Source organism: Garra rufa, chromosome 24, assembly GCF_049309525.1.
Source record: "Garra rufa chromosome 24, GarRuf1.0, whole genome shotgun sequence".
Classification (NCBI taxonomy): domain Eukaryota; kingdom Metazoa; phylum Chordata; class Actinopteri; order Cypriniformes; family Cyprinidae; genus Garra; species Garra rufa.
This window is the reverse complement of record NC_133384.1, coordinates 18,277,688-18,305,100: the sequence shown is the minus strand read 5'-3', so window position 1 is coordinate 18,305,100 and position 27,413 is coordinate 18,277,688. Positions and strand designations below refer to the sequence as shown.

The 27,413-nt window shown below is 39.4% G+C and overlaps 1 protein-coding gene across 1 annotated transcript in view; it reads left to right on the top strand.

Moving 5' to 3' along the window:
• cntnap2a (contactin associated protein 2a) overlaps window positions 1–27,413 on the top strand; it is a 598,272-nt gene that overhangs the window by 286,751 nt on the left and 284,108 nt on the right. Inside the window, exons 4-6 of the mRNA XM_073831069.1 lie at window positions 3,781–3,928; window positions 16,251–16,454; window positions 18,118–18,302. Coding sequence (XP_073687170.1) covers window positions 3,781–3,928; window positions 16,251–16,454; window positions 18,118–18,302 — 537 coding nt within the window. The remainder of the gene's footprint in view (window positions 1–3,780; window positions 3,929–16,250; window positions 16,455–18,117; window positions 18,303–27,413) is intronic.

Sequence of the window (27,413 nt, the reverse complement as noted above, 5' to 3'; positions counted from 1 at the left end):
TCTTGTCTAACTCTGTCATGCGCATGTTCTCCGGTTTAAGACACTTCGAAAAACAAATTTTCTCCTCCAACTTCAAAATTGTCCTACATCGCTGCAGAAGTACCAACACAGTGTTTACAAAGTGAACGTGCAAAGAAGGTCAAACACACTTTACAAAAAAGGTAAAACAGTGTTGTAGGATTATTTGAAGCTGTATTTAATCTGCATTTTGGAAGTTTAAACTCACGGGCACCATACAAGTCCATTATATGGAGAACATTTCTGAAATGTTTTCCTCAAAGAAACATAATTGCTTTATGATTGAAGAAAAAAGACATGAACAAACTGCTGCTGGTCAAAAGTTTGGAATAATTAGATGTTTTTGTTTTGTTTTATTTAAAATTAACATTTTATTAATTAACATTAATATTTTACAATATTTTCTTTTTTCCCTTTTTACAGTTGTTTTTTTAATCAAATAAATGTAACCTTATATAAATAGAAATATATATTTATATATAATATAATATAAATGTCTTTAAAAAAAAAAAAACATTAAAACATGTAATTGTTCCAAACATTTGACTGGTAGTATGTTTGTATAGTACTTTTCACCACTTTATACTAAATTGATTTCCTCTTTTTTTATTAATAGACATCACAGCAACAGGGTTATTAGTTTATTTGGCTGCTAATACTTTACCACCAAATATGTGTGTGTGCATTTGAAGTGTGCATGCTACGAGCACAGTGTAACCACTGACAGGACAGGTCAATTTGTTTTTATTGACATATGGCCTGACAACATCTCATCTGACCACAGTTCACTGTTGTTCTACTGAACTCATTTGTCTTCTCTACCTTTCCAGTGCTCGTTTGACTAGCACCTGGCGCTGAAGTAAAATTGGAGTGCGTGTCTGAAAATTGTTCGTAAATGATGTTTTTGTAAAGATGTTCTACGACAATAAATGCACTTGTTGTTAAGAAAAAAAGAGACAGAAGCACAGTACAGAAAAAATACTTTGTTCTCGCAATTTTTCTGTGGCGCCCACTAGTGGAGACGTGTATAAAAAACCCTGTGTTCTGTGAAATAGCCTACTCATTGTGCCCAGCAGGTCCACCTATAAAACACTGTCGCCTCACAACAACTCAGTTTTCTCTCTTCGCAATGAAAAATGAAGTGAACGCTCCCCAGTCGGCCACTACAGAGCACAGTAATCAGCACTTCAAACATTACAGTCAGACCACCGTATGGAGCCTCCAATATTGACATGTTCAGCATGTTCCTGACAAGAAATCCCCGGTTGTACAATAAAGTCCATATAATAGTGGTTTCCTTAGAGGGGAAGTGCAAGTTTTGTAATCCGCATCACTCCAGTTTGGTGGCCTTGAGCTTCTTATCGCCAATCCCACATGGTCGGTCTGGTGACTGAAGTTCCCCACCACTCAATGGCCGACTGCATCAATTTCTTGCTCTGCGTGACACAAGAAGCTGCGTAGGGTCAGCGTGAACCATAGAGCCATGCAACTTGATTCCACCTACATGTCGCTTTAGGGTTTTTTGTCTGGTGGTTATAGCTTCTGACACAGGACGGTAGAGAGTTTCATGAAGATCTCTCTAAACCACATTAGACTAGATTAAGACAAATCTGCCTGAACTGTTTCACAGAAGAAACTGTAGGGAGAAAGTGACATTAACAATTATTAATATTATTGTAATAATAAATAATTGCAAAAGAGTTTTATTTGTGCAAGATGATTTTTATATGAAAGCCTGTTTTCCAACTGAATAAAAAATAAAAAAGGTAGCTGCAACTTTTTGTTCGACCCTGTCGAATTGACAATGTCAATCTCACACTACACAACATGTTCTTATGCAGTGAAAAATATACCGCAGAACAGAGAAAACTGATAACATGTCGACAGACAAGACAGAGCAGGTCACTTCTTGTATGAAACAAGGTCTTAGCTTTAAAATGTCATTTTTTTAAAGAAATTTAAACAATAAATACCATTTTGTGGCTTTTTTGTGTCATGACAGATCGCCTTATTAGATTGCGAGTTTTCAGTATATCTCACAATTCTGAGAAAAAAAGTCAGAATTGTGTGCTTATATCTTTCAATTGGACTTTATTTCTCAGAATACTGACTTTATTTTTCAGATTTATGACTTCACATTATTGAGTAGTTATTATTGAGAGTTTAAATCTCGCAGTTCTGACTTTTTCTCTTAATTTCTCAGAATTGAGAGATACAGCATGCTGTAAACTCGCAATTGTGAGTTATAAAGTCAGAATTGTGAGATATAAAAACACAAATCTGAGAAAAAAAAACTGTGAACTACCACTTTCCAGAAAAAAGTCAGAAGTCACAATTGTAAGATTTAAACTAATATGAAGTCACAATTCTGAGAAATAAATTCAAAATTCCAAGATATAAAATTCTGTGATATAAACTTGCAATTATGAGGTCAGAATTGTCAGATTTAAACTTTAAATTTTGAGAAAAAAAGTCAGAATTACGAAATGTGAACTTGCAATTGTGTGAAAAATGCCTTGTGAGTTTATCAACAATTCTGCAATTCTGACTTAATTTTCTCAGAATTGCATGATATAAGCAGTCAGAATTGAAAGATGTAAACTTGCAATTATGAGAAAAAAGTAAAAAAAAGTGTGATACAGCCAAATTTTTTTGTAATTTCAAGTTCTACTTCTTCCAATTGCGTGCTTATATCAACTCGCAAAACATGTCACAATTCTGACTTTAAATCTTGCAATTGCGAGTTTGTATCTCACATTTTTTACTTCTCCTTTACTCACAATTGTGAATTATAAAGTCAGAATTGCAACGTCTTGCGAGTTTCTATCTAGCAATTCTAACTATAATTCATGATTGCGAGTTTATATCTTGCCATTCTTAATTTTTCTCAGAGTTGCTGATCCAAGCACGCAGTTGCTAGAAAAAGTCGAAATTGGAAGATGTTAACTCGTGATTATGAAAAAAAGTCAGAACTGTGAAACTTAAACTCGAAATTCTATGAAAAAATTCAGAATTTTGAGTTATAAAATCAGATATGTGAGATATATACTCGCAATTGCAAGTTTTAAAGTCAGAATTGCAAGATCTAAAAACAATTTGGTGAAAAACCAAGTCAGAATTGCAAGATCTAAAAACAATTTGATGAAAAAAACAAGTCAGAATTGTGACGTGAACTTGCATTTGTGAGATATCTAGCAATTCATACTCCAGGCTAGTCCCAGACTAAAATGCATCTTTGAGCCATCTCAACTGAAGATATCTTGCTTTGACAACTTAAAATATGTCAGTGCCATTGTTGTGTCTCAAGATGCACATCTGTAATGTTTTCTTCTAAGGCATTTTTATAAAAGAAACCGGGCCTATAATACACAATTGTGAGTTTATATCTTGCAATTCTGACCTTATTAAAAATTGGACAATTTATACTCGTAAATCTGAGAAAAAAGTCAGAATTTGAGTTATAAAGTCAGATTTGTGAGATAGAAACTATTTTAAACTGTATGTTATAAAGTCAGAATTGCAGGATATAAAAACAATTCTGAGAAAAAAAAAAGTCAGAATTGTGACGTGAACTAGCAACTGCAAAATAAAAGTCAGAATTGCAAGTTTATATCTCACAATTCTGAGAAAAAAATAAGTGATTTGTCGCTGATTTAAAAAGTCGCTATTACCTGTTGTTATTTATTATTTAGTGGCAGAAATGGGCTTCCATAGTTTTAAGTTAAAACAGGTCAAGTAACATACTTTGCATCTGTTTTGCAGGCATTTGCAGGTAACTCCAACACAGAGAGTGTGGTTCGGCATGACCTGCAAAACCCCATTGTGGCCCGTTATTTGCGCATCATTCCTTTAGACTGGAGTGAAGAGGGACGGATCGGCCTCAGGTTCGAAATCTACGGATGCCCGTACTGTAAGTTGACTCTCCATTCATACATTACACATAAATATCATCAAAGATGCCATTGTGTAGAAGTAGAAGTTAAACCTGTTGGTATTTTCATCCTAATAACTGTGTATTATTATTTTTTTTTTTTTTTATATGTAGCCTGCTCTTTATTATAGCCATAACATTTGCTAAGCTCAGTATAAAATTGACTGTTTTATCTATTCAGTGTTCTTTTCATGCCGAGGAAACGTGGTTCTAAGCCTTTTTGCATCACTTGAGTGATTAATATGCAGTGCAGGAAGGCAATATGTATTCGGGAAGATCCCGGTACAATTAAGGGAAATTGGCTGACACAACTTTTTGTAGAAAGTCAAGGTCAGCTATCCGTCCCATACAAATCCAAGTTTTCATGATTTGCTCAGATGACTGGTAGGGCACCCTGCTGTTTACTAAAACTTTACTGTGCACTGTAAAATCAAACAGAATATTTTTAAGTGTAATGTTTTGGGGTAAATATAAAGTTGGGAAAAACAAAAATGTCTAGGTCTTCAAAATAGTTATATTTTATTCAAAAATGAAGTCCCAAATTTGCATTTTTTTTTTTTTTTTTTTTACATTTATTTAATAACTTAATTAGGGGCCACCGAAGGTGCAATGGCACCTATTGTATCCATTGGCGTTCTTCTTCTTCTTCCATTTTTTCCGCTCTTGAGTCTATGGCCGGGAAAGTTGTAAAATTTGGCACACTGATAGAGGACAGTCTTAACATTAACCATAGCAAGTTTGGAGTCTCTAACTCAAACTCTCTAGAGCCACCACTTGTCCAAAATTTTACTTTCTTTATGCTAATAACTTTTGAAAAGTAAGGCACAAAATTCTTTTTTTTCTCTGAATCCTTGGGTCATGCCGAGTCATACGGTTTAGTTTTTTTCTATTATTTGATGGTTCGTAAAACCTACTTTTTCAAACTCGTCTTAGACGGTTTGTCTGATTTTCACCAAAATTGGCTCAGATCATCTTTAGACCATGCTGGCAAAAATTTATGGAATTCAAGTTGATTAGTCAAACTGTTCTAAAAATAACACACAAACGAATTCTACAAAAAGCATGCAAAAATGGATGTGAGGCTACATCTCCATAATGGTTAGGCGTATTGAGACCAAACTTGGTGTGTGTTATAACAAGCATGACCTGAGGCTACTTGCAGTGTTTTGACGCAGTGCCACCTAGTTGTCAGGAGATATGAAAAATCGCTTTTTTGAGTATAAATTCTCAATGGTTTTGCCAAAATTCACAAAACTGGTCTCTTTAGATTTGGTGCATTGAACGCATTGACATCATTACAAAACTCTGTATGGGTCATCAGCACGATGCACTTAAGGAGCCTGGGAAGTTTTGAGCCACCTAGTGGTAAAATCAAATATTCACATGCTTTTAACTTTGGGTGTGGTCCACTTATATTCACGGGAGTCACCTTTTTTGACTCCTGAATCCTTGCCGAGTTCAGCGATACCAAACATGCCAGGTTTTGCCTTATGGTTTTTGCAACGTTGCATTTTAGTGCTTAAAAAACATTTGCCAATTAAATGTCTTAGAAACCGTTACTCCGATCGACACGAAACCACCGTAGGAAATTCAAAAACATAGAGTGTCGGCTAAATGCTAATGCCGAATTGCAAAAATTTTGATAGTAAGTGACAAAAAAATGTGAAAAAGACAGCCATCGGTCATTTTTTCTCTTCTCATATATATAAAAATGTATATAACTCCAACACAAAATGACATATTTTCACCAAATTTGACACACATATGTACGAGCACACTCTAAGGACGCATAAAAAAATTGGTGGGATTGTGCCTCTTGGTGGAGCTATAATTAAACAAAACATGAAATTGCCATTGACTTCAATAGAGTATTATGATAGAAAATGCTACATTTTACGAATGCATTTGTTTACCATTACACAACTTTGTACTGTATATACCATCGAGACATGACCTGAAAGTACTCAAAACGTTTTGATACAGTGTCACCTTGTGGTCGAAAGTGATAACCGATTAAATCGTATTAGTGGTTGTTTTTATGAATTTTCACCCATTTTGACTAAAATCACTTTAAAATGGCTTTAATTCCCTTTTGCTGCTAGCCTGGGTTTTCCCGTGATTTTATTCACGCTGCTAGGCAGCCTGCAGTCCATGGACCAAATTTTCACCTCAGATAGGGAACCAGTCACAGAACGGGGAGGGAGCAGCAAGACGATGACTCACCGAAGCAGTTTGTTTATGACTATGGATCCAGCATGGCAGCTGACGCAAAGTTATCTTTCGATGCAGCCTTAGATAGTGTTCTAAGTAGTTTAGTTGTTTAGTTGTACACACAACTCTCTGACTCTTCGTCTTCTTCCTTGTCGAATTTCTGTCGCTCTACATACGTCGTCCGGTATAATTGAAACGATTGGCTATGAGCTACACACAGGCGCATTTTATAGAGATTCGTAGTGCCCAATAAACGGCTCTGGGCATTCGTAAACCACGCCTCAAATACGAGAAAATGAACATGTGGTTCCCAGACCACGAATTATGATGTTGTCATGACGTGGTTTAGCGTTAGCCAGGCTATTTTGCTGCACTTGTTCTGATGCTTTCCTGACGCCGGTTTCACACTGCACGCGTAAGCAGGGCGTAAGCAGCGCGTATTTTTTTCGGCGCCCATGTTAACAGATTAGAGCATTCACACAGCACGCAGGGACGGCGCGGCAGCACGTAGCAGGAGCAGAGCAGAAGCGTCAGTGCTGTGATCGTTTTGGCGCCGAGTCTATTTTTGCTGCGCCGCTTACGCTGGGTTAAAGCCACAGTGCATCGATCTTGATCAAAACTGGCCTGATTAACACGAAAAATAACAATTTCACCATAAAATCATGTATCACATGTAACACAATCACGGTTTAAATGGCTCACCAGTAAAAAATAATGTTTTTTTTTTTTTTGTAAATAATGTCTAGTTAGCCTACTTGTTCAAAACAATCACTTTAGCAAAGTTTGTACTATTTTCTGCTTGTTATGATATATACAAGAATAAATAAATTTATATTACTGCCATTAAAATGTTAATATAAGACATATTTTAAAATACAGAAACAAAATCATTTTTAAAAGTGAAGATTCTGAAAGTATTGAAGGAGATCCTATAATAATTTTATATAGATTTACAGTAGTAACAACAAATTATATTTTTATATGATATGTCTTATCATGTTTTTAAATATGATAGTTTCATTATCTCAAAGTTGGACAACCACCATAAAAAAAATATGATATATAGCCTACCATATGAGTCAACAAATGTAAAAGTCAGTCATCTATTAATTATCTTGTAAATTATTGTGCCTTTAGCCCCAACAGCCGGGGCGATTAGTACCTCAAATATCATACTTTTACATATTCTTTTCGTTATTGAAAAACTGTTGCCTTTAATTATCTTAAACGGTAATCATTAAGACCTTTAAGATCTTTGTCTAAAAATATATTCAATATTTTAGCGTTTCTCATTTTCTACTTAATCTACAACATACAACCATATCACAATTCAATGCACATGACAGACAGTTGTCGGAGAACACCTGAAATGCGGGACCGAATGAACGATACTCGTCGTCTATATTTGCAGTACACAAGCTGCGGTTCAGCTGCGCGCGACAAACGCTGCCAGTGTGAAAGCCCAATGGACGCGCGCTGCTTCTGCTCTGCTTACGCGTGCAGTGTGAAACCGGCGTGATGCTTTTTTGAGGGGGCAGCCGTGGCCTAATGGTTAGAGAGTCGGACTTGTAACTCAAAGGTTGCGGGTTCGAGTCTCAGGTCCGGCAGGGATTGTAGGTGGAGGGAGTGAATAACCAGCACTCTCTTCACCCTCAATACCACGACTGAGGTGAGTCCCTTGAGCAAGGCACCATACCCCCAACTGCTCCCCGGGTCCCGCAGCAATGGCTGCCCACTGCTCCGGGTGTGTGTTCACGGTGTGTGTGTGTGTGTGTGTGTGTGTGTGTGTGTGTGTGTGTGTGTGTGTGTGTGTGTGTGTGTGTGTGTGTGTGTGTGTGTGTGTGTTCACTACTGTGTGTGTGCACTTGGATGGGTTAAATGCAGAGCACAAATTCCTAGTATGGGTCATACTTGGCCTCACTTCACCTCCTTTCCTTTCCTTGCCTAGTGCTTAGCCCCATAATTGCTACTTGCAGCTACATTTTATATTACATTTATTTCCCCTTGACAATAACGTTTTTGAAGTTTTTTTCTTACTTTTTTATTTTAATTTGAAGTATTATTAAAATTGAATTAAATTAAATTGAAAATGTTAATTTTGGACACTGGTTACATTTACATGATTTTGTATAGTTGTTTTGGTTCAACTTCACAAAACCAATAGGGTGCATTGAAAAAAAGCAAAGTAGTTGGATATACACATACGAGATAACCTTTTTTAGCACTGATGTTGTGGTAAGAGGATAAGCTATTTTATTTAATCATTTTACAGAGACAGCTTTGCTGTGTTTTCATTTGTTTGAAAGCTATCAGTCATTGCAAATCATGGATTTAAACTGAAATGTTTGCCAGATGAGTGGATGTGTTTTAGAGCAGCTGTTTCTAGTGAGGTCAAAACATCTAGAAATCTGAATGTGGCTCACAGAGTGAGCGCCACCTGTAGGTCATGTCTGTAAATGATTTGTGTTGTTATTATTCCACTTGCTTCAGTTCATTGGTATTCTTTTTACATTTTTATTTCAATTTGGTCTTTTATTATATTGTAATTTCACTAGCGTGGCAAAAAAAATACATCTATGAGTTATCAACATGCTCTGTTTTCTGAGATTGAATGTAGCCTTGACAAATTCATCATTTTCATTATAATAAGTGTTGCCAAATTGATCTTGATAACAAATTTCAATTAACGCCCCCCATAAATTGGTTTGAGTAGTGTTACAGTTCTTTCATTATGGTGATGTAATCATCTATCATTTAACCCCAGACCAGAAGAACCATCTTTGCTAATGATTTTTTTTAAACCATGCATGATTCTCCAACTTCTTATTTCTTTTAATTTGTTGATTGAAGTGATTTATTGATAAAAAAAAAAAAAATGTCCTTGAGATAGATAAAGCTGCAGTATAGAAGACAGTTTTTAATACTTCCTTTGAAATAATGATAGTGTAAACAAATCTGATGCCTGGCTCTTTTGAATGTTTGTGTTTATGACAAGTATGAATGAAGCCTGGTAGCTTTAGATACGTATCATTCCTCAAGCTGTTTTCCTACTTGTGAGGAGCAGAGGGGGGTTTGGCTGCACTGATTTTCCTGTCAGAAAGTGTTTCATCCACATTTGCTCCTTGCTGGTGAAATCGCTCATATTCCTTCATCATCTAGTGCAGGTGATCACAGATGCCGATAAAAACGTGCCGTCATCTCCAGCCGCTTGCTTATGAGGGCTTAGGGTGGAATAAATAAACACAGCACTCTCACCCTGCTGAAAAAAAAAATAGATTAAAGTAGTAGTTGTGTTTTTTACTGTTCTAAACTGATCATTAGCTGGTTCAAGCTGACCTGCTGGACCTGCAACAGGGACTATGTATTAATGATAATAATTATCATTCTAAATTAACATGTTAAATTGATAACCTTACCTGGTACAAATTACCTTCCTGCTAAACACCAGTTGGTGACCAGCTTGAACCAGCTAACACTGACCAGCATGCACTAGCTAATGAGCAGCTTAAACCAGCTAACAAGTATCTTAAACCAGTTTACAACAAACTATTGACCTTCTTAAACCAACTAATGACTATAACCAATTAATGGCCACCTTTAACCCGTTTACTCTAGGTAATGATCATCTTAAACCATCTTAATTCAACTAATGACCATTTTACATCAGCTAATGACCATGTTTAAGCAACTAATAACCAGCTCGCACCAACTAATAAACTAGCTTACATCACCTAATGACCATCATATACCAGCCACTGACCAGTTTAAAGAAGCTAATGCCCTTTTTGAACCAACTAATGGTCATCTTAGACTGGTTAATGGCCCTCTTAAACCAGCTTAATCCAACTAATGACCAAACAGTTTACACCAGCTGTTGGTCATCTTAAACCAGCTAATGACCTTCCTAAACCAACTGCTAAACACCAGTTGGTGACCAGCTTGAGCCAGCTAACACTGACCAGCATGCACTAGCTAATGAGCAGCTCAAACCAGCTAACAGCTATCTTAAACCAGTTTACACTTAGTCATAATAAGCCTGAATCATTCTAAAACTTGCTTACACTGGGTCATGACTAGCTTATGACCATCATAAATCATCTAATAACCACCCTAATGACCACCTTAAACCATCTTGTACCAGCTAATGACTAGCTTGAACCAGCTAACTACCATCTTAAATCAGCTAATGACCACCTTAAACCAGCTTACACCAGCTAATGTCTATCTTAAACCAGCTAACTACCATCTTAAACCAGCTAATGACCAGCTTAAACAAACTAATGACCTTCCTAAACAAACTAATGACTATGTTAAACTACTTAATGGCCACCTTTAACCAATTTACTCTAGGTAATGATCATCTTAAACCATCTTTATTCAACTAATGACCATCTTACACCAGCTAATGACCATGTTTAAGCAACTAATAACCAGCTTGTACCAACTAATAAACCAGCTTATATCAGCTAATGACCATCATATACCAGCTACTGACCAGTTTAAAGAAGCTAATGCCCTTTTTGAACCAACTAATGACCATCTTAGACCGGTTAATGGCCATTTTAAACCAGCTTAATCCTACTAATGACCATCCTAAACCAGTTTACACCAGCTGTTGATCATCCTGAACCAACTAATGACCATTTTAAACCACTTAATGGCCAGTTTAAACCATTTTACTCTAGGGAATGACCATTATGAACCAGTTTAATCCAACTAATGACCATTTTAAACCAGCTAATGACTATAATAAAGCAACTAATAATCATCTTACACCAGCTAATGACCACCTTAAACCATCTTACACCAGATGTTTACCATCCTAAATTAGCTAATGACCTTCCTAAACCAACTGATGACATCTTAAACTGGTTAATGGCAAGTTTAAAACTGCTTAAATTAGGCAATAACCATCTTAAACCAGCTAATGACTATATTAAATCAAATAATTATTAGCTCACACCAGTAACCATCATAAACCAGTTTACACTAGCTAATGACCGTCTTAAACCAACTAATGACAGTTTTAAACCAGTTATTGCATTTAAAACCAGCTTCTTCTAGATAATGACCACCTTATACCAGCTAATGGCCACCTTAAACCAGCTTACACCAGATCTTACCATCTTAATCTAGCTAATGACCATCCTAACCGGTTATTGGCCAGTTTAAACCAGCTTAAACATTGCCCAATGACTTCCTTAAACCAGCTAATGACCGTATTAAAGCAAATAATTACTAGCTCACACCAGCTAATTTCCACCTTAAAACAGCTTAGACCAGCTAATCACCATCGTAAACCAGTTTAAACCAGCTAATGACCATCTTAACCAGCTAATGACCTTCTTAAACCAACTAATGACAATTTTAAACCAGTTAATGCATTTTAAACCAACTTACTCTAGGTAATGACCACCCAGTTTACAGCAGCTAATGACCACCTTAAGCCAGCTTACATCAGATGTTTACCATCCTAAACCAGCTAATAACCTTCCTAAACCAACTAATAAAAATACCAACTAAGAAAATATAAAAAAAGCACAAAAACACTTTTTTGAGACCTTTTTCTGGCACTCAGTTTCTCTTCAGACACGGAAGTGCACTGACTGTTGAGTGAAAATAAATAAGATGTGCAGTAAAGGAATAGAGATAGCCCTTCTCAGGAAGCATAGAGGGAAAGAATGGGAGTTAGATAAGCAAGACCTGCAGTGGAGATGAAGCACAGAATGAGAATGAATGCAGTGCTCTGACCTTGTTGATCGGGCGAGAACGGATGAATGCATTCGTGATGGAGGTGAAGGGGATTGGCAATGGAGAGAGAGAGAGACAAGAGGAGTGGAAGAGCAACTGGCCAGCACACATACTCATGCATTAGTGTAGTAATCAGTCCTCAGCAGGGTGCATGGAGAGAATTGAATTAATTCCACATGCAGACTGTACTCTAGACACAGACGCACACACACACACACACACACACACGATTGTAGTAGACGCTACATACTACAGGCATCCCCTGGTGATTGCGTACATGACAGATTACACTGAACGCATATTTTCACCCGCTTTGTCCATGTAGAACAATTACATTGTTGCGTCATTTTGCAATTTACACTGTTAATGGAAGCTGATAAATGCAAATTGATTTTACATGCCTCAGGAATGCATACACAATGCATGAACTATCCACTCAAATAATGGAAATATCTTACTCGCTGGCTTCAACTTACTGTAGACCCGAAACATAGTCCATATGTATTATTTTTTCGGGACTGCCCATCATAAACCATTTTATTATGTTGAATTAACATTATCATCACAGTATGTTTTGGTTAGAATTCTCTTTTTAATTTTTATTTAAATTTTTTTTTTTTTTTTTTGTAGGTGAAGCATGCCATGTATATTATGCATAATGCTAATTCAGCTTCATCCAACTAATGCCCACCTTAAACCATCTTACACCAGCTAATGACAATCTTAAATCAGATAAAGACCATCTTAAACACGTTAATGACCTTCCTAAACCAACTAATGACTATCTTAAACCAGTAAATCTATCTTAAACCTGCTTACTCTAGGTAATTTGTTTAATTCAACTAATTACCATCTTAAAACAGCTAATGACCATATTATAACAGCCAATAACCAGATAAAACCAGCTAATTTCCACCTTAAATCAGCTTATACCAGCCAGTGACCACCTTATACCAGCTCACACTAGTAAATAACCATCTTAAACCAGCTTAATCCAACTAATGACCATTTTACACCAGTCTTAAACCAGTTCAGACTAGGTAATGACCTGCTTGAACCAAGGAATGACCATCTTAAACCAACTAATGACCCTATTATAACTGTTAATAACCATCTTAAACCAGTTTACACTAGCAAATAACCATCTTAAACCAGCAGAAACCAACTAATGACCATCTTAAACCAGTTTACACTAGGTAATGACAACTTGAACCAAGTAATGACCTTCCTAAACCAACTAATGATCGTCTTGATCTAGTTATTGACCATATTAAAGCAAATAATAATTAGCCTGCACCAGATAATGACCACTTTAAACCATCTTACACCAGTTAATGAACATCTTAAATCAGCTAATGAGCAGCTTAAACTTGCTAATGACCTTCCTAAACTAACTAATGACCATCTTAAATCAGTTAATGCATCTTAAACCAGCTTACTCGAGGTAATGACCACCTTAAACTAGTTTAATTCAATTAATGACCATCTTAATCCAGTAAATGACCATATTATAGCAACTAATAACCAGTTAGAACCAGCTGTGGACCATCTTATACCAGCTCACACCAGCTAATGATCGCCTTAAACCAGCTTACATCAGCTAATGACCATCTTAAATCAACAGATGATTAACCTAAACCAGCTAATGACCACCTTATACCATCTTACACCAGCTAATAACCATTTTAAACCAGTCTTAAACCAGCTTACACTTAATGACCAGCTTGAACCAAGCAATGACCATCTTAAACCAGCTAATGACCTTCTTAAACCAACTGATGCCTATCTTAAAACAGTTAATGATCACCTAAACCAGTTTACACTAGCAAATAACTATCTTAAACAAGCTAAATTCAACTAATGGCCATCTTAAACCAGTCTTAAACCAGTTTACACTAGGTAATGACCAGTTGAACCAAGTAATGACCTTGCTAAAATAACTAATAACCATCTTAAACCAGTTAATGACCATATTAAACCAAATAATAACTACCCTGCACCAGCTAATGACCACCTTAAACCAGTTTACACCAGCTAATAAACATCTTAAACCAGCTAATGAACTTCTTAAACCAACTGGTGACCATCTTAAACCAGTTTACACTACCTGCCTGAATGACTGAGCGTATCCTCCATCAGGTGAAAATTGAAAAAAAAATAAATAAATTGCAATGTCCTAAGAGTAATGTTGTCGTAATATCCTAACATTCTTTTAGTGTTTAAGGGTAGTGTAATCCCTCATGACTGGTGTCAGTGCTGGTCAATGCATTGATCTCTATAAAGTGAAGCATCGGCTTCAGCTCTCTCCCCGGTCGTTTACCCCTCACGTCACTGGCAGTTCCAGATAGAATGCCCTCAAGCCATAGCTTGTGACCAGAAGACAAAAGGAGTCGTTTTGAGGGGGGAGGGGAGGTTAACATTTTTGATTAAGGATTACAAGGACATATGAATTAAAAAAAAATAATAATAATGAAGTGCACAGATTAATTATTTATAATAAACACTACAGTATTCCATTAAAAAATAACAATAGTCAATTTTGATTTCATGCCGACTTGAAACCAGTTTCCACTAGGTAATGACCAGCTTGAATCCGATTGAGCGATTGAGGTGTTCTGTTGTTGGATGTAATAATGAACACAGCAGTCGCCATTCACTGAAGATGCAGAGGAAAACGTTTCGTTTTTAAAAGGAAAACGCCGATCCCGATCGACATGTAACTCTATGTTTGTGCAAATCGTTCCTGATACAGCTTCACCCACAGCAGAAGTGTGTATAAAGGTTTTTTATGCATCTTTGTGAATGGCCTTTCTTAATAACTTTCTTGTTGGCAAGTTTCGCCGATAAACGCGGCTAAAGTAAATATTACGTCTCATAATCCCAGAGAGGGGCGGGGCGAGCAAAGCTCGTTTGCATTTAAAGGGGCCATGTCTTAAAATGAGTTGAGTTTTTTCAGAGCTGATTTTGACTAGGTAAAAGGCTGTTTTTTAACACTACTATTGAGAATTTTTAACCAAAGTATAATATAGACTTTTCATTAAGACCTTAAAGAATAATATGAACTTGTGGAAAATGGGCATCCGATGACCCCTTTAATGACCAACTTGTACCAAGTAATGACCGTCTTAAAACAGTTAATGATCATCTAAAACTGGTTTACACTAGCAAACAACCATCATAAACCAGTTTAATTCAACTAATGACCATCTTAAACCAGTTTACACTAGGTAAAGACCAACTTGAACCAAGTAATGACCATATTAAAACTGTTAATGACCATCTTAAACCAGTTTACACTAGCAAATTACCATCTTTAACCAGCATAATCCAACTAATGACAATATTAAACCAGTTTACACTAGGTAATGACCAGCTTGAACCAAAGTAATGGGTCAAAGATTTTTTTTAAAGAAATCTCTCATGTTCACCTGAAACATTTCTGCATTAAAAAAAGTTTTCTATTTTAATACTATATATTTTAGAATGTAATTATACCTGTAATGGCAAAGCTTGATTTTCAGCAGCCATATATATATGTGTGTATAACTTTGTGTAAATTGCTGCAGATTGCATTCTAATCGAAATGTTTTTTTTATTTGTTTTTTTTAAATAATAAAACTAGTATTTTTACACTTTTATGGCCACCATATGAAACCCTTTTAGTCCAAAGTTATTGCAGTCACAAGCTTCCTGCAAATTCAACACCATCATTTACATTTTAATTAAGCTCAAATCAAATCTAATCAATCTCTCAATAAAGCAAGCGAATAAACACGCCACTTCAATCTTATTGGCGGAAGGGAACATGATGACGTCTGTATTTTCCTGTTCTCAGGTTGCTGTAGATCTCTTTATAATTACCTTCTCATGCTGATCACAGATTTCGGAGCTTCTGAATGATATAAAGACAGTCTGCAAAGCAATCAAGTGCCATCAGGCACTGTGAGCTTGTGTAATATATCCAAAGGTTATGCGGTGTCAGAGCAGGAGATGAAACCAAGAGAGCGAGCGAGAGATGCCGCGAAAGGAATTTACATTCATAACTTCCGGTATGCATCATTCCGAGCCTTGACAGGGATCAAAAATCCTCCTCCACTGCGCAATAAGCAGAAAGGCTTTGTCAGCAGGTAATAGCCCACTGCAATTTTCTGCCTCCTCACTGTAGTTTATCACCTGATCCCAGCTGCAGTTTATCTGTGAACTCCACCATGCTTTCGTCCAAGCAATCTACAGAACAGTCACTCAAGCGATCATTTAGCCAAAAATGGGCATGACACCTAGTCACCTCAGAGGTGCTAATCTCTTTTCCTCCTCCTGTCTTTCTTCCTCCCATCAACAGGGGCAGATGTGATTAATTTTGATGGGCAGGGGGTGATCTCTTACCGCTTCAAAATGAAGAAGATGAAGATTTTGAAGGACGTGATAGCCCTGAAGTTTAAAACATCTGAAAGCGAAGGGGTGATTCTGCACGGAGAGGGTCAACAGGGTGACTACATTACCTTGGAGTTGAGGAGAGGCCGGCTACTGCTGCAGATAAACCTCGGTAAATCTGATATGGAGGCCTGTAATAGATATGTAATGGGTTTTTGGTGCTATTGTGTGTACCTTGGGGTGAATTTTGTCATTAATTCTTCATGTTATTTATTAACTTTATACCTGTTGTCTATTGTTATTTAATTGATTGCATGATTCTCATTGGCTCTTTGGTTAAAATTAGTTCAATTTAAAAGGATAGTTCATTCAAAAATAATTATATACACTGCTATTTATAGTTTGGGATTAGTAAGATTTTAATGTTTTTTAGAAGATTCTTATGCTCATCAAGGCTGCATTTATTTGATCAAAAATACAGAAAAAGCAGTAATATTGTGAAATAATTTTGCAATTTAAAATAATGGTTTTCTATTTTGATATACTTTAAAATATAATTTATTTCTGTGATACAAAGCTGAATTTTCTTCAGTTATTACTCCAGTCTTTAGTGTCACATGATCCATCAGAAATCATTCTATGCTGATTTATCAGTTTTGAAACAGTTGTGCTGTTGGTTTTTGATAGAAATTATGAATGAATGAATTATATGATGAATGAATTATACTGTTAATAAAAGTCGTCTACTTAAAATAAATGTTGTACTTCTAAACAATTTATTCATCAAAGAATCCTAAAAAAGTATCACAGGTTTAAAAAAAAAAAAATATATATATATAAAAATATATATATATATATATATATATATATATATATATATATATTATCAAAATATTATAAAAAAAAAATATATATATATAATCTCTATTTTTGATCAAACAAATGCAGCCTTGATGAGCAAAAGAGATTCCTTTGAAAAAAACATAAAAACATCTTACGAATCCCAAATAAAAATTATGTCATACAGTTTTTACTCACCTTCATGTAATTAAAAAAAGGTTTGGGGTTAGTAAGACTTTTAAAATACATTTTATTTATTTAAATGATTAATTATTTATTTACATTTAAAATCAATATGTTTATTCAGCAAGGATGCATTCATTTGATCAAAAAGTTAAGACAGTTATGTTACTTTTTTATGTTCCAAAATAGTTTTATTTCAACTATTCATTATTCATCAGAGAATCCTGGAAAAAATATTACAGTTCCTACAAAAATATTAAGCAGCAAATCAGCATATTAGAATGATTTCTGAAGCATCACGTGACATTTTAAAATGAAATATTTCACAATACTTCTGTTATACTGTATTTTTGATCAAATGAATGAGCATTAGAGACAAATTTAAAAAGCATAAATAAAAAAAGTCTTGCTGACTCACAAAAGAAACTTATCTGAAGAATATTTCAGTTGTTTTTGTCCATGTAGTGAAAGTCAATGGGGTCTAAAACCACAGAGGTTACCATTGACTTTAATTGAATTTTCCACTGAATAAAAAGTTTGGAACGACATGAGGTTGAGTTTTCATCTGCGTGAACTATCCTTTTAATATCTTATGGACCTGCATTGCGGAAAAATCTAGCCTGGAGGGAAAAGAAATACTCATAGACTGTAAGACACAAAAGCCATTATCTTGTATATCATAAGGACATAAACATCTCATATGCACCCCGAAGATGGGTTCAGAACTTCCTCCTATCAATTATTCTGCAGTGAAGTTATAGATATTGTGTGTTTGATATTAACGGTGGTCTCTCATGTCTAATAAACTGTAGGAAGCAATCAGTACGGCTCCATCCTGGGCCATACATCTGTGACTAGCGGCAGTCTGCTGGACGATCATCATTGGCATTCTGTAGTAATTGAGCGCTACAGAAGAAATGTCAATTTCACCCTCGATCAGCATACTCAGCATTTCCGCACCAACGGGGAGTTTGACCACCTTGACCTAGACTATGAGGTAAGACCGAGAAAGTGAATGATTTATTGCTCTGAACTTCATTTAAAAAGCAGGTGCATTATGGGATGCTGAAGCTCAAAATGTTACTTCTCATAACCGGTCATTTTAAAAGAAGTACATTTTAATTGTCCTTGGGAAAGATTTATCTGACAAAGATGACAATGAAATGAAGTGCTGTGAGAATTCTCGCTTTAAATGAGCATGAATTTCATTGTCTTCCAAGGTAGTTTACACTAGTTAATGATGGTTTTGAGAATTATTTCACATCTAATTAAAGTGAATGGCGACTGAGGCTGTCAAGCTCCAAAATGACAAAAAAGCACCATAAAACTATCATAAAAGCAGTCTATATGTCCATAAAAAGTATCATAAAAGCAGTCTATGTTCTCTATATAAGTTTTCTGGCATCATTATGTTACACACTGTTGGGAAGGTTACTTTGGAAATGCAATAGGTTACAGACATAGAAAGCACATTAAACGTAAGTAAAGTGTCTACTTTTAAGGTTTCAAATAAGTTTTTGGAGAATAAAATGTCAAAATTTGGTTGAAATAATCTTACATTGTCATTCAGTGTAACACAATATACAGGTGCTGGTCATATAATTAGAATATCTTCAAAAAGTTGATTTATTTGACTAATTCCATTCAAGAAGTGAAACTTGTATAATGTATACATTCATTCCACACAGACTGATATATTTCAAGTGTTTATTTCTTTTCATTTTGATGATTATAACTGACAACTAATAAAAACCCCAATTCAGTATCTCAGAAAATTAGAATATTACTTAAGACCAATACAAAGAAAGGATTTTTAGAAATCTTGGCCAACTGAAAATTATGAACATGAAAAGTATGAGCATGTACAGCACTCAATACTTAGTTGGGGCTTCTTTTGCCTGAATTACTGCAGCAATGCGGCGTGGCATGGAGTTGATCAGTCTGTGGCACTGCTCAGGTGTTATGAGAGCCCAGGTTGCTCTGATAGTGGCCTTCAGCTCTTCTGCATTGTTGGGTCTGGCATATCACATCTTCCTCTTCACAATATCCCATAGATTTTCTATGGGGTTAAGGTCAGGCGAGTTTGCTGGCCAATTAAGAACAGGGATACCATGGTCCTTAAACCAGGTACTTGTAGCTTTGGCACTGTGTGCAGGTGCCAAGTCCTATTGGAAAATGAAATGTGCATCTCCATAAAGTTGGTCAGCAGCAGGAAGCATGAAGTGCTCCAAAACGTCCTGGTATACAGCTGCGTTGACCTTGGACCTTGAAAACACGATGGACCAACACCAGCAGATGACATGGCACCCCAAACTAGAGACCTGCGCGGGACGGATTTTTCAGTCCCGCTCCCGCCCGCTCCCGCAAGATTGTGTCCCGCGCCCGCCCGCTCCCGCGGAAATAAATGTTATCTCGTCCCGCTCCCGCCCGCGACATTCATGTTTTGTCCCGCTCCCGCCCGCAAAAGCCCGCATAAAATTAATCAATCAGTTGAATTTACATGAAAAAGTTCTGTAACATCTTGTAAGTTCCACTAGACCCCAGCATAAATGCTTTGGATAAAATATTTGTTATTTAGGCTAAGCATCAACATTCACAAACCACTGTTATTCTTAACAAAAAAGCAAACATGAACTACTGCGTGCATCCACGGCAGAATGCAAACAAACAAAGCTCCTTTAAAGCTGACATCTCAGTACGCAATCTCATAAAGCTCTTATAACACAATTGATTTTATGCACAATTAGCCTTTCATAAATGTCTACACTTTGTGTGTTGTAATTCCTAAGCACGCAATATTCAGCACTGTGCAAAACTTTTGAGCAGTGAGAGGATTTTAACTTGAACACCACAGATTGGCGATGCGTTCCAGAAATCAGGAGATGGCTACATTCCTCACGCTGCAAACAAGCTTTAAATCGAAACTGCCTATTCTCACGCTTACTAATCATATTTATGTTGTTCTTGCAGCTTTTGTGCAATAGGTGAATACAAATTTTTTGTTTTTAAATATTTTATATTTAGATATTTCTATTTTGCGGGAGTCCCGCGAATCATTTTATTTTCCCGCATCCCGCACACACACGAGTCTCTACCCGCCCGCACCCGCACTTGCCCATCAAGTTTCGTCCCGCGCCGCACTCTGTTGCATTGGGTCCCGCGGGTCCCACGGTACTCCCGCGGGATTGCAGGTCTCTACCCCAAACCATCACTGACTGTGAAAACCTTACACTGGACCTCAAGCAACGTGGATTCTGTGCCTCTCCTCTCTTCCTCCAGACTCTGGGACCCTGATTTCCAAAGGAAATGCAAAATTTACTTTCATCAGAGAACATAACTTTGGACCACTCAGCAGCTGTCCAGTCCTTGTTGTCTTTAGCCCAAGACGAGACACTTCTGATGCTGTCTGTTGTTCAAGAGTGGCTTGACACAAGGAATGCGACAGCTGAAACCCATGTCTTGCATACGTCTGTGCGTAGTGGTTCTTGAAGCACTGACTCCAGCTGCAGTCCACTTTTTGTGAATCTCCCCCACATTTTGAATGGGTTTTGTTTCACAATTCTCTCCAGGGTGCGGTTATCCCTATGGCTTGTACACTTTTTGTCAGATTAAAAGTTTAAAATGTAATAAGTAATGTAACTATTTCAGTTACTTTATTAATGTAACTGATTACACTTCGTTGATTACTTTTATAAATTTAGTTTTTATTAATTTAATCATTTAGCAGGCACTTTTATCCAAAGTGACAACAGAAACAATCTCACTTTCAAAATCATTAATCTCTTGATTCAAGATTTAAAAAATTACATTTTAAAGCACAGCCACCACAAAATCAGACTTCAGCACCTCATTTTACTTGAGATCATTCTGAAGTTAAATATAGATTTAAAATCATGACAGGAAATAGTAAATACTTAAAAAAATAAGTATTCAGATGTAACCCCCCCCCCCCCCCCCCCCCCCTTTGTAATTGCTAACATTTTTATAAGTAACTGCAATATAATTACATTCAATTAAATTAATGTTTTTGGTCATTTTAGAATTTGGGTTTTCTCCAGTTACCATTCACTTTAAATTTATGGAAAAAAAAAGTAAGTCATACAGGTTTTGAATGACATAAGGGTGAGTAAATGATGACAGAATTGTAATTTCTGTCATTAGAGTATCTCTTTAAAGGGATAGTTAATCCTAAAATAAAAATTCTGCCATTAATTACTCACCCTCATGTCGTTCCAAACCCATAAGACCTTTGTTCATCTTTGGAACACAAATATTTTTGATAAATCAAATTAATAATAATTAAGAATAATATTAATATATAAACAAAGTCATTATTTTTGTTTTCTTTGCACACAAAAAGTATTCTCATAGTTTCATAACATTACATTCAAACCACTGATGTCACATGGACTATTTTAAAAATGTCCTTCCAACTTTTCTGGCCCTTGAACATGGTCATTACATTGCGGTCAGAAAGCTCTCGGATTTCATCAGAAATAACTTTGCTTTCTGAAGATAAACAAAGGTCTTGAAGGTGAGCAATTAATGGTGTAATTAATTTATATCTCGCAATTCTGACATTTTCTCATAATTACCTGTTTATATCTCATAATTCTGACTTTTATTTCTCAGAATTACAATATAAACTTGCGACTGGAAATTATAAAGTTAAATTTTGAGGGAGAAAAAGACTGATTTGTTCTCAGAAATGCGAGTTTGTATCTTAATTATGATGTGGTAACACAATTCTGAGGAAAAAAAAGTCAGAATTGTGAGTTGATATCTAAATTCTGACTTAGTAACTTGTAATTCTGAGAAAAAAGTTTGAAATGTGAGTTTATATCTCACTATTCTGACTATTTATCAGAATTGCGACTTTATTTCTCAGAATTGTGAGTTTATATCTAATTATTTTGAATATTTATCAGAATTGTGACTTTATTTCTTAGAATTATGAGTTCATATCTTATTATTCTGACTATTTATCAGAATTTCAACTTTATTTCTCAGAATCACAATTCTGACTTTATAACTCACAATTGTGAGTTTATATCATGTAATTCTAAGAAAAGTTTATATCTCACAATTCTGTGAAATTCTGCAATTAATTACTCACCCTAATGTCATTCCAAACCTATAAGACCTTTGTTCATCTTCAAAACACGTATTTTTGATGAAATCTGAGAGCTTCCTGACCCTGCATAGACAGCAAAGCACACTGTAAAAAGTTTTCACCAGTTTCCACTTAAAAATGCCTCGGGTTTCGTATGAAACCCTAGTTCCTCGAGGGAACGAGACGCTGCGTCAGAACGCTTTGGGAATGCCCCCAGCGTGACCACGCTCTGATCACGTGTATAATCCGTCCAATAGGAAAAGCGCGTGCGACGTCACGGACGGGGTGACGTCAGGAACCAGGAAGCTATAAAGCACGTGCGGTGAATGCAGCCGGCAGCTTCTGCCACCAGGAGCGCTGCAGGGATGCCGGAATTGTGGTAGGCAACGCAGCGTCTCGTTCCCTCGAGGAACTAGGGTTTCATACGAAACCCGAGGCGTTCCCCTTCGGGAACGTCGAGCTGCGTCGGAACGCTTTGGGAACGATATACCCACGCCGCCAGAATTCCAAAGCCCTGCTCTGTGTGAAGCAGGAGGAAAGGAAAAAGGGCGAAAGTAGCCCGAGTGAAACAAGCGGCCTCAGCCCACTCGTAAAAGGGCGAAAGTAGCCCATGGTAATTGCTGCTATTCAAGCAGGAAAGTGCGGCCTCAGTCGTCTTATAAAAGGGCGAAAGTAGCCCGAGTGAAACGAGCGGCCTCAGCCCACTCGTGAAAGGGCGAAAGTAGCCCATGGTAATTGCTGCTGTTCAAGCAGGAAAGTGCGGCCTCAGCCGTCTTATAAAAGGGCGAAAGTAGCCAGAGTGAAATGAGCGGCCTCAGCCCACTCGTGAAAGGGCGAAAGTAGCCCATGGTAATTGCTGCTGTTGAAGCAGGAAAGTGCGGCCTCAGCCGTCTTATAAAAAGGTGAAAGTAGCCCGAGTAAAACGAGCGGCCTCAGCCCACTCGCTGAATTAGGAAGTCCTACTAGAGGTGGGAGCGTCAGAAATGAGGGCATGAGAGCCCGGAGTATGTGGGAGGTCTAACTCGTAGAACCTCACGAATGTAAGTGGCGTGGACCATCCCGCAGCGTTACAAATATCCTGCAGGGACACCCCTGCTAGGAAAGCCTTAGACGCCGCAACTTTGCGGGTCGAGTGAGCCTTGGCTTCCATCGGTGAGGGAAGACCAGAGGACTCATAGGAAATGGTAATGGCATCCGAAATCCACCGACTTAGTGACTGCTTAGATGCTGGAAGACCTCTGTTATGGGGACCGAAACACACAAATAATTGGTCCGTCTTCCTCCACAGGGCAGCTCTGTGGACGTACTGGACACATACAGTTAAGCTTCTGTTGTCCCGGTTCCTTAAAGGTAGGAGAACAAAAGGCCTGGAGCACTACGGGCCGTGGTACTACTGAGGGCACCTTGGGTACATAACCCGATTTAGGGTGCAAGAAAGCTTTGACTAACCCGGGGGCAAAGTCTAAGTAGGAAGGGGCCACCGAAAGGGCCTGTAGGTCACCGACTCTCTTAAAAGAGGAGATAGCCAAGAGAAAGGCTGTTTTAAAGGACAAGAGTCTGTCCGAGATTTCCTCAATAGGCTCGAAAGGCGGATTACACAGAGCCTGAAGTACCACAGCCAGGTCCCATGTGGGGACGCGGGAGCGCACCGGGGGCCTCAGCCTCAGCGCACCGCGGAGAAAACGTGACACCAGGGGAAGTCTCCCAAGGGAGGTAGCACCGAAGGGAGCATGGAAGGCATCTATGGCCGCCACGTAGCCCTTCAGCTTAGAGTGTGCATTGCCGGCCGTAAGGCGGGCTTGCAAAAAGTCCAGCACTGAACCTACTGGGCAGTGAACTGGGTCAATCTGGCGCTGATTGCACCAAAGGACAAACATATTCCACTTCCCGGTTTACAGTTTCCTCATAGAGGGAGCTCTGGATTGGAGGATGGTCTCAACAACCTCGGTTGAGAGACCGGAAGCTAGGAGATGTGCCCCCTCAGGGGCCACACCCGTATCTTCCACAACTCCGGACGGGGGTGCAAGATCGCACCTCCTGCCTGTGAGAGGAGATCTCTCCTGACGGGAATTTCCCATGGAGGGCCGTCTAGGAGAGAAATCAGGTCTGAGAACCACACTCGACCTGGCCAGCACGGAGCCACTAGCAGTAGGCGAATTCCGTCCTGGCGCACTCTCTCCAGAACTCCCGGGAGTAGAGCGATCGGGGGAAAGGCGTACAGACGAAGCCTCGGCCACGTCTGTACCATAGCATCCAGTCCCAGGGGAGCTGGATGACTGAGGGAGAACCAAAGGGGACAATGCGTGGTCTCCTGGCTCGCAAAAAGATCTACTTGGGCCCTGCCAAATTTGCTCCATATGACTTCCACCACCTCGGGGTGGAGTCTCCATTCCCCGGGGCTCAGCCCCTGCCTCGACAGGACGTCTGCTCCCACATTGAGATGTCCAGGTATGTAAACTGCTCTTAGTGAGAGGAGTTTTCCCTGGGACCACACAAGGATCTGGTGTGCCAGCTTGTTCAAGGGGCGCGACCGCAGACCTCCTTGGTGGTTGATGTAAGCGACCACCGCTGTGTTGTCGGTGCGAACCAGCACATGGTGATCTCTTAGGTCTGGGAGGAAGTGTTTCAAAGCTAGAAACACGGCCAGCATTTCCAGGCGATTGATGTGCCACATCAGATGGCATCCACTCCACAGACCTTGGGCTGAGCGGCCACTCATGACCGCTCCCCAGCCGATGAGGGAAGCATCCATCGTAAGTGTGACATGACGACAAGGAGCCCCCAACATCGGACCTTGAGACAGGAACCAAGGTTTCTTCCACATGTCTAAGGCACGAAGGCAGTGCCGCGTGACCTTGATCATACGGAGTGGGTTGCCCCTCGGGGAAAACCCCTTGGTCCTGAGCCACCACTGTAAAGGTCTCATGTACAGCAGGCCAAAAGGAATCACGTTGGACGCAGCTGCCATGAGACCTAGCAGAACTTGAAACTGCTTTACAGTGAGTGATTGGCCTATCTTGACTCTCTCGACTGTGTTGAGAATCGACTCTATACGAGCGGGAGTCATATGAGCCCGCATCGTGGTCGAATCCCAAACTACTCCTAGATAAGTGGTTCTCTGAGCTGGAGAAAGAACGCTTTTCTTGGAATTTAGTCTTAACCCCAGAACTTTCATGTGGGCAAGAACGACATCTCGATGTCGAACTGCCATTTCTCTGGATTGGGCCAGTATAAGCCAGTCGTATATGTAGCTCAGTATGCGGATGCCCTGGAGTCGCACAGGAGCCAGCGCCGCATCCACACACTTGGTGAAAGTTCGGGGTGAGAGTGCTAGACCGAAGGGAAGGACCCTGTATTGGTAAGCTTTGCCCCCAAAAGCGAACCTGAGGAACTTCCTGTGTTGTGGAAGGATGGAGACATGAAAATAGGCGTCCTTGAGATCTATGGTCACAAACCAGTCCTCGGACTTGATTTAAGACACAACCTGCTTGACAGTAAGCATTTTGAACTGAAGTCTCAGTACAGCACGATTGAGCATCCTTCTTGGGAACTATGAAGTAGCGGCTGTAGAATCCGCACTCCATAAGATGAGGAGGGACCACCTCGATGGCCTCCTTCCTCAAAAGAGTTTCTACCTCTTGTTCCATAATCAGAGCCTGCTGAGGGGCCACTACAGTGGTGACAACCCCTTGAAAGGATGGCGGAGGGGCGCCAAACTGAATTTTGTAACCTCTTTCTACAGTCTGCAGGACCCATTGAGATACATTTGGCAGAAGTTTCCACGCTGCCAAATCCTCTACTAAGGGAATCAGCCTCTCGAGGCTGATCTCTGATGGACTTTGAGGTGGCGGATCCTTCTGCACCGCAACGCGCACGGGCGGATGCAGAAAGGTGGTTCCGCGAGAAACCACTGCGCCCTGAAGCACCGAAGGTGGCAGGGTTGGCAGCCCGGTCTCTCGAGGGCACTGGGGTGATAATATTATATCCCCAAGGGGGGCCTGCCCTCAGAAGCCCTGAGCCGTGGGCGTCAGGACTTCTTTGTCGAGGACTTCCTCGCCTGAAGGACGGCCCTCAGGTCGCCCTTCGGTTTAGAAGCCCCCGACTTGGAGCGCTTACTGGACCCCCGATCTCTCTGTGGGGGGGCCCGAGTAGCAACGCTCCGCTTCTGCTCTTCGCGGTACGAGGAGTGGGTACTCGTGTGGGGCTGCTCCCGTCCAGCAGCCCCAGAGCTTGAGCGGCGAGGAAGATATCTCTGGAAAGCCGCCGCTTGCTGTCGTGACTGCCTGAACCTGTCGACGACGGAGGGAACTGCCGCCCCGTCCTTGCCTTCATCAAACTCTTTCAGCAGGTCGGCTTGATACGCCTGCAACACCGCCATGGTGTGCAAGCAAGCTCCAGCCTGACCTGCTGCGGAGTACCCCTTCCCCAGCAACGCTGATGTAGCTCTTAGCGGTTTGCTGGGGAGTGCCAAGGCCCTAAGGGACGATGCTGAGCTAGGGGACAGATAGCTCGAGAGCGTCTGTTCCACCTGCGGCATCGCCCCATAACCGTGTTCACGAGCCCCGACCACATTACAATAGATGGCGGCGGATGGTGCCGAGAATGGTTTGGCCCACGATCTCGACACCTCGGTGTGGAGATCGGGGAAGAACGGCAGGCCTCGGCGTGGAGGTGTAACTTTGGGGCGCTGAAAGCGTTCATCAAGCTTTGTCACCGCTTTCTGCTCCCCAGTCACAACGTCCGGCCAACTGATGTTGAGTTTGGCAACGGCACGAGTGACCACCTCCACTAACTCCTCGTACTCAACGGGCTGGGTGGGCGGGGGACCAGCCTCCTCGACCGCTTCCGTTTCCTCCTCCTCAGAGGAAGAAAGACGGAGGGACGAGTGCCCCTCCTGGAGGGAAGAAACCGCAGAACGGGCTTCCAGACCAGAAAGGGGCAAGGATCTGCCAGAGGAGGCTGGAGAAAGGGGCTCGCCCGTCTCCACACTCATTA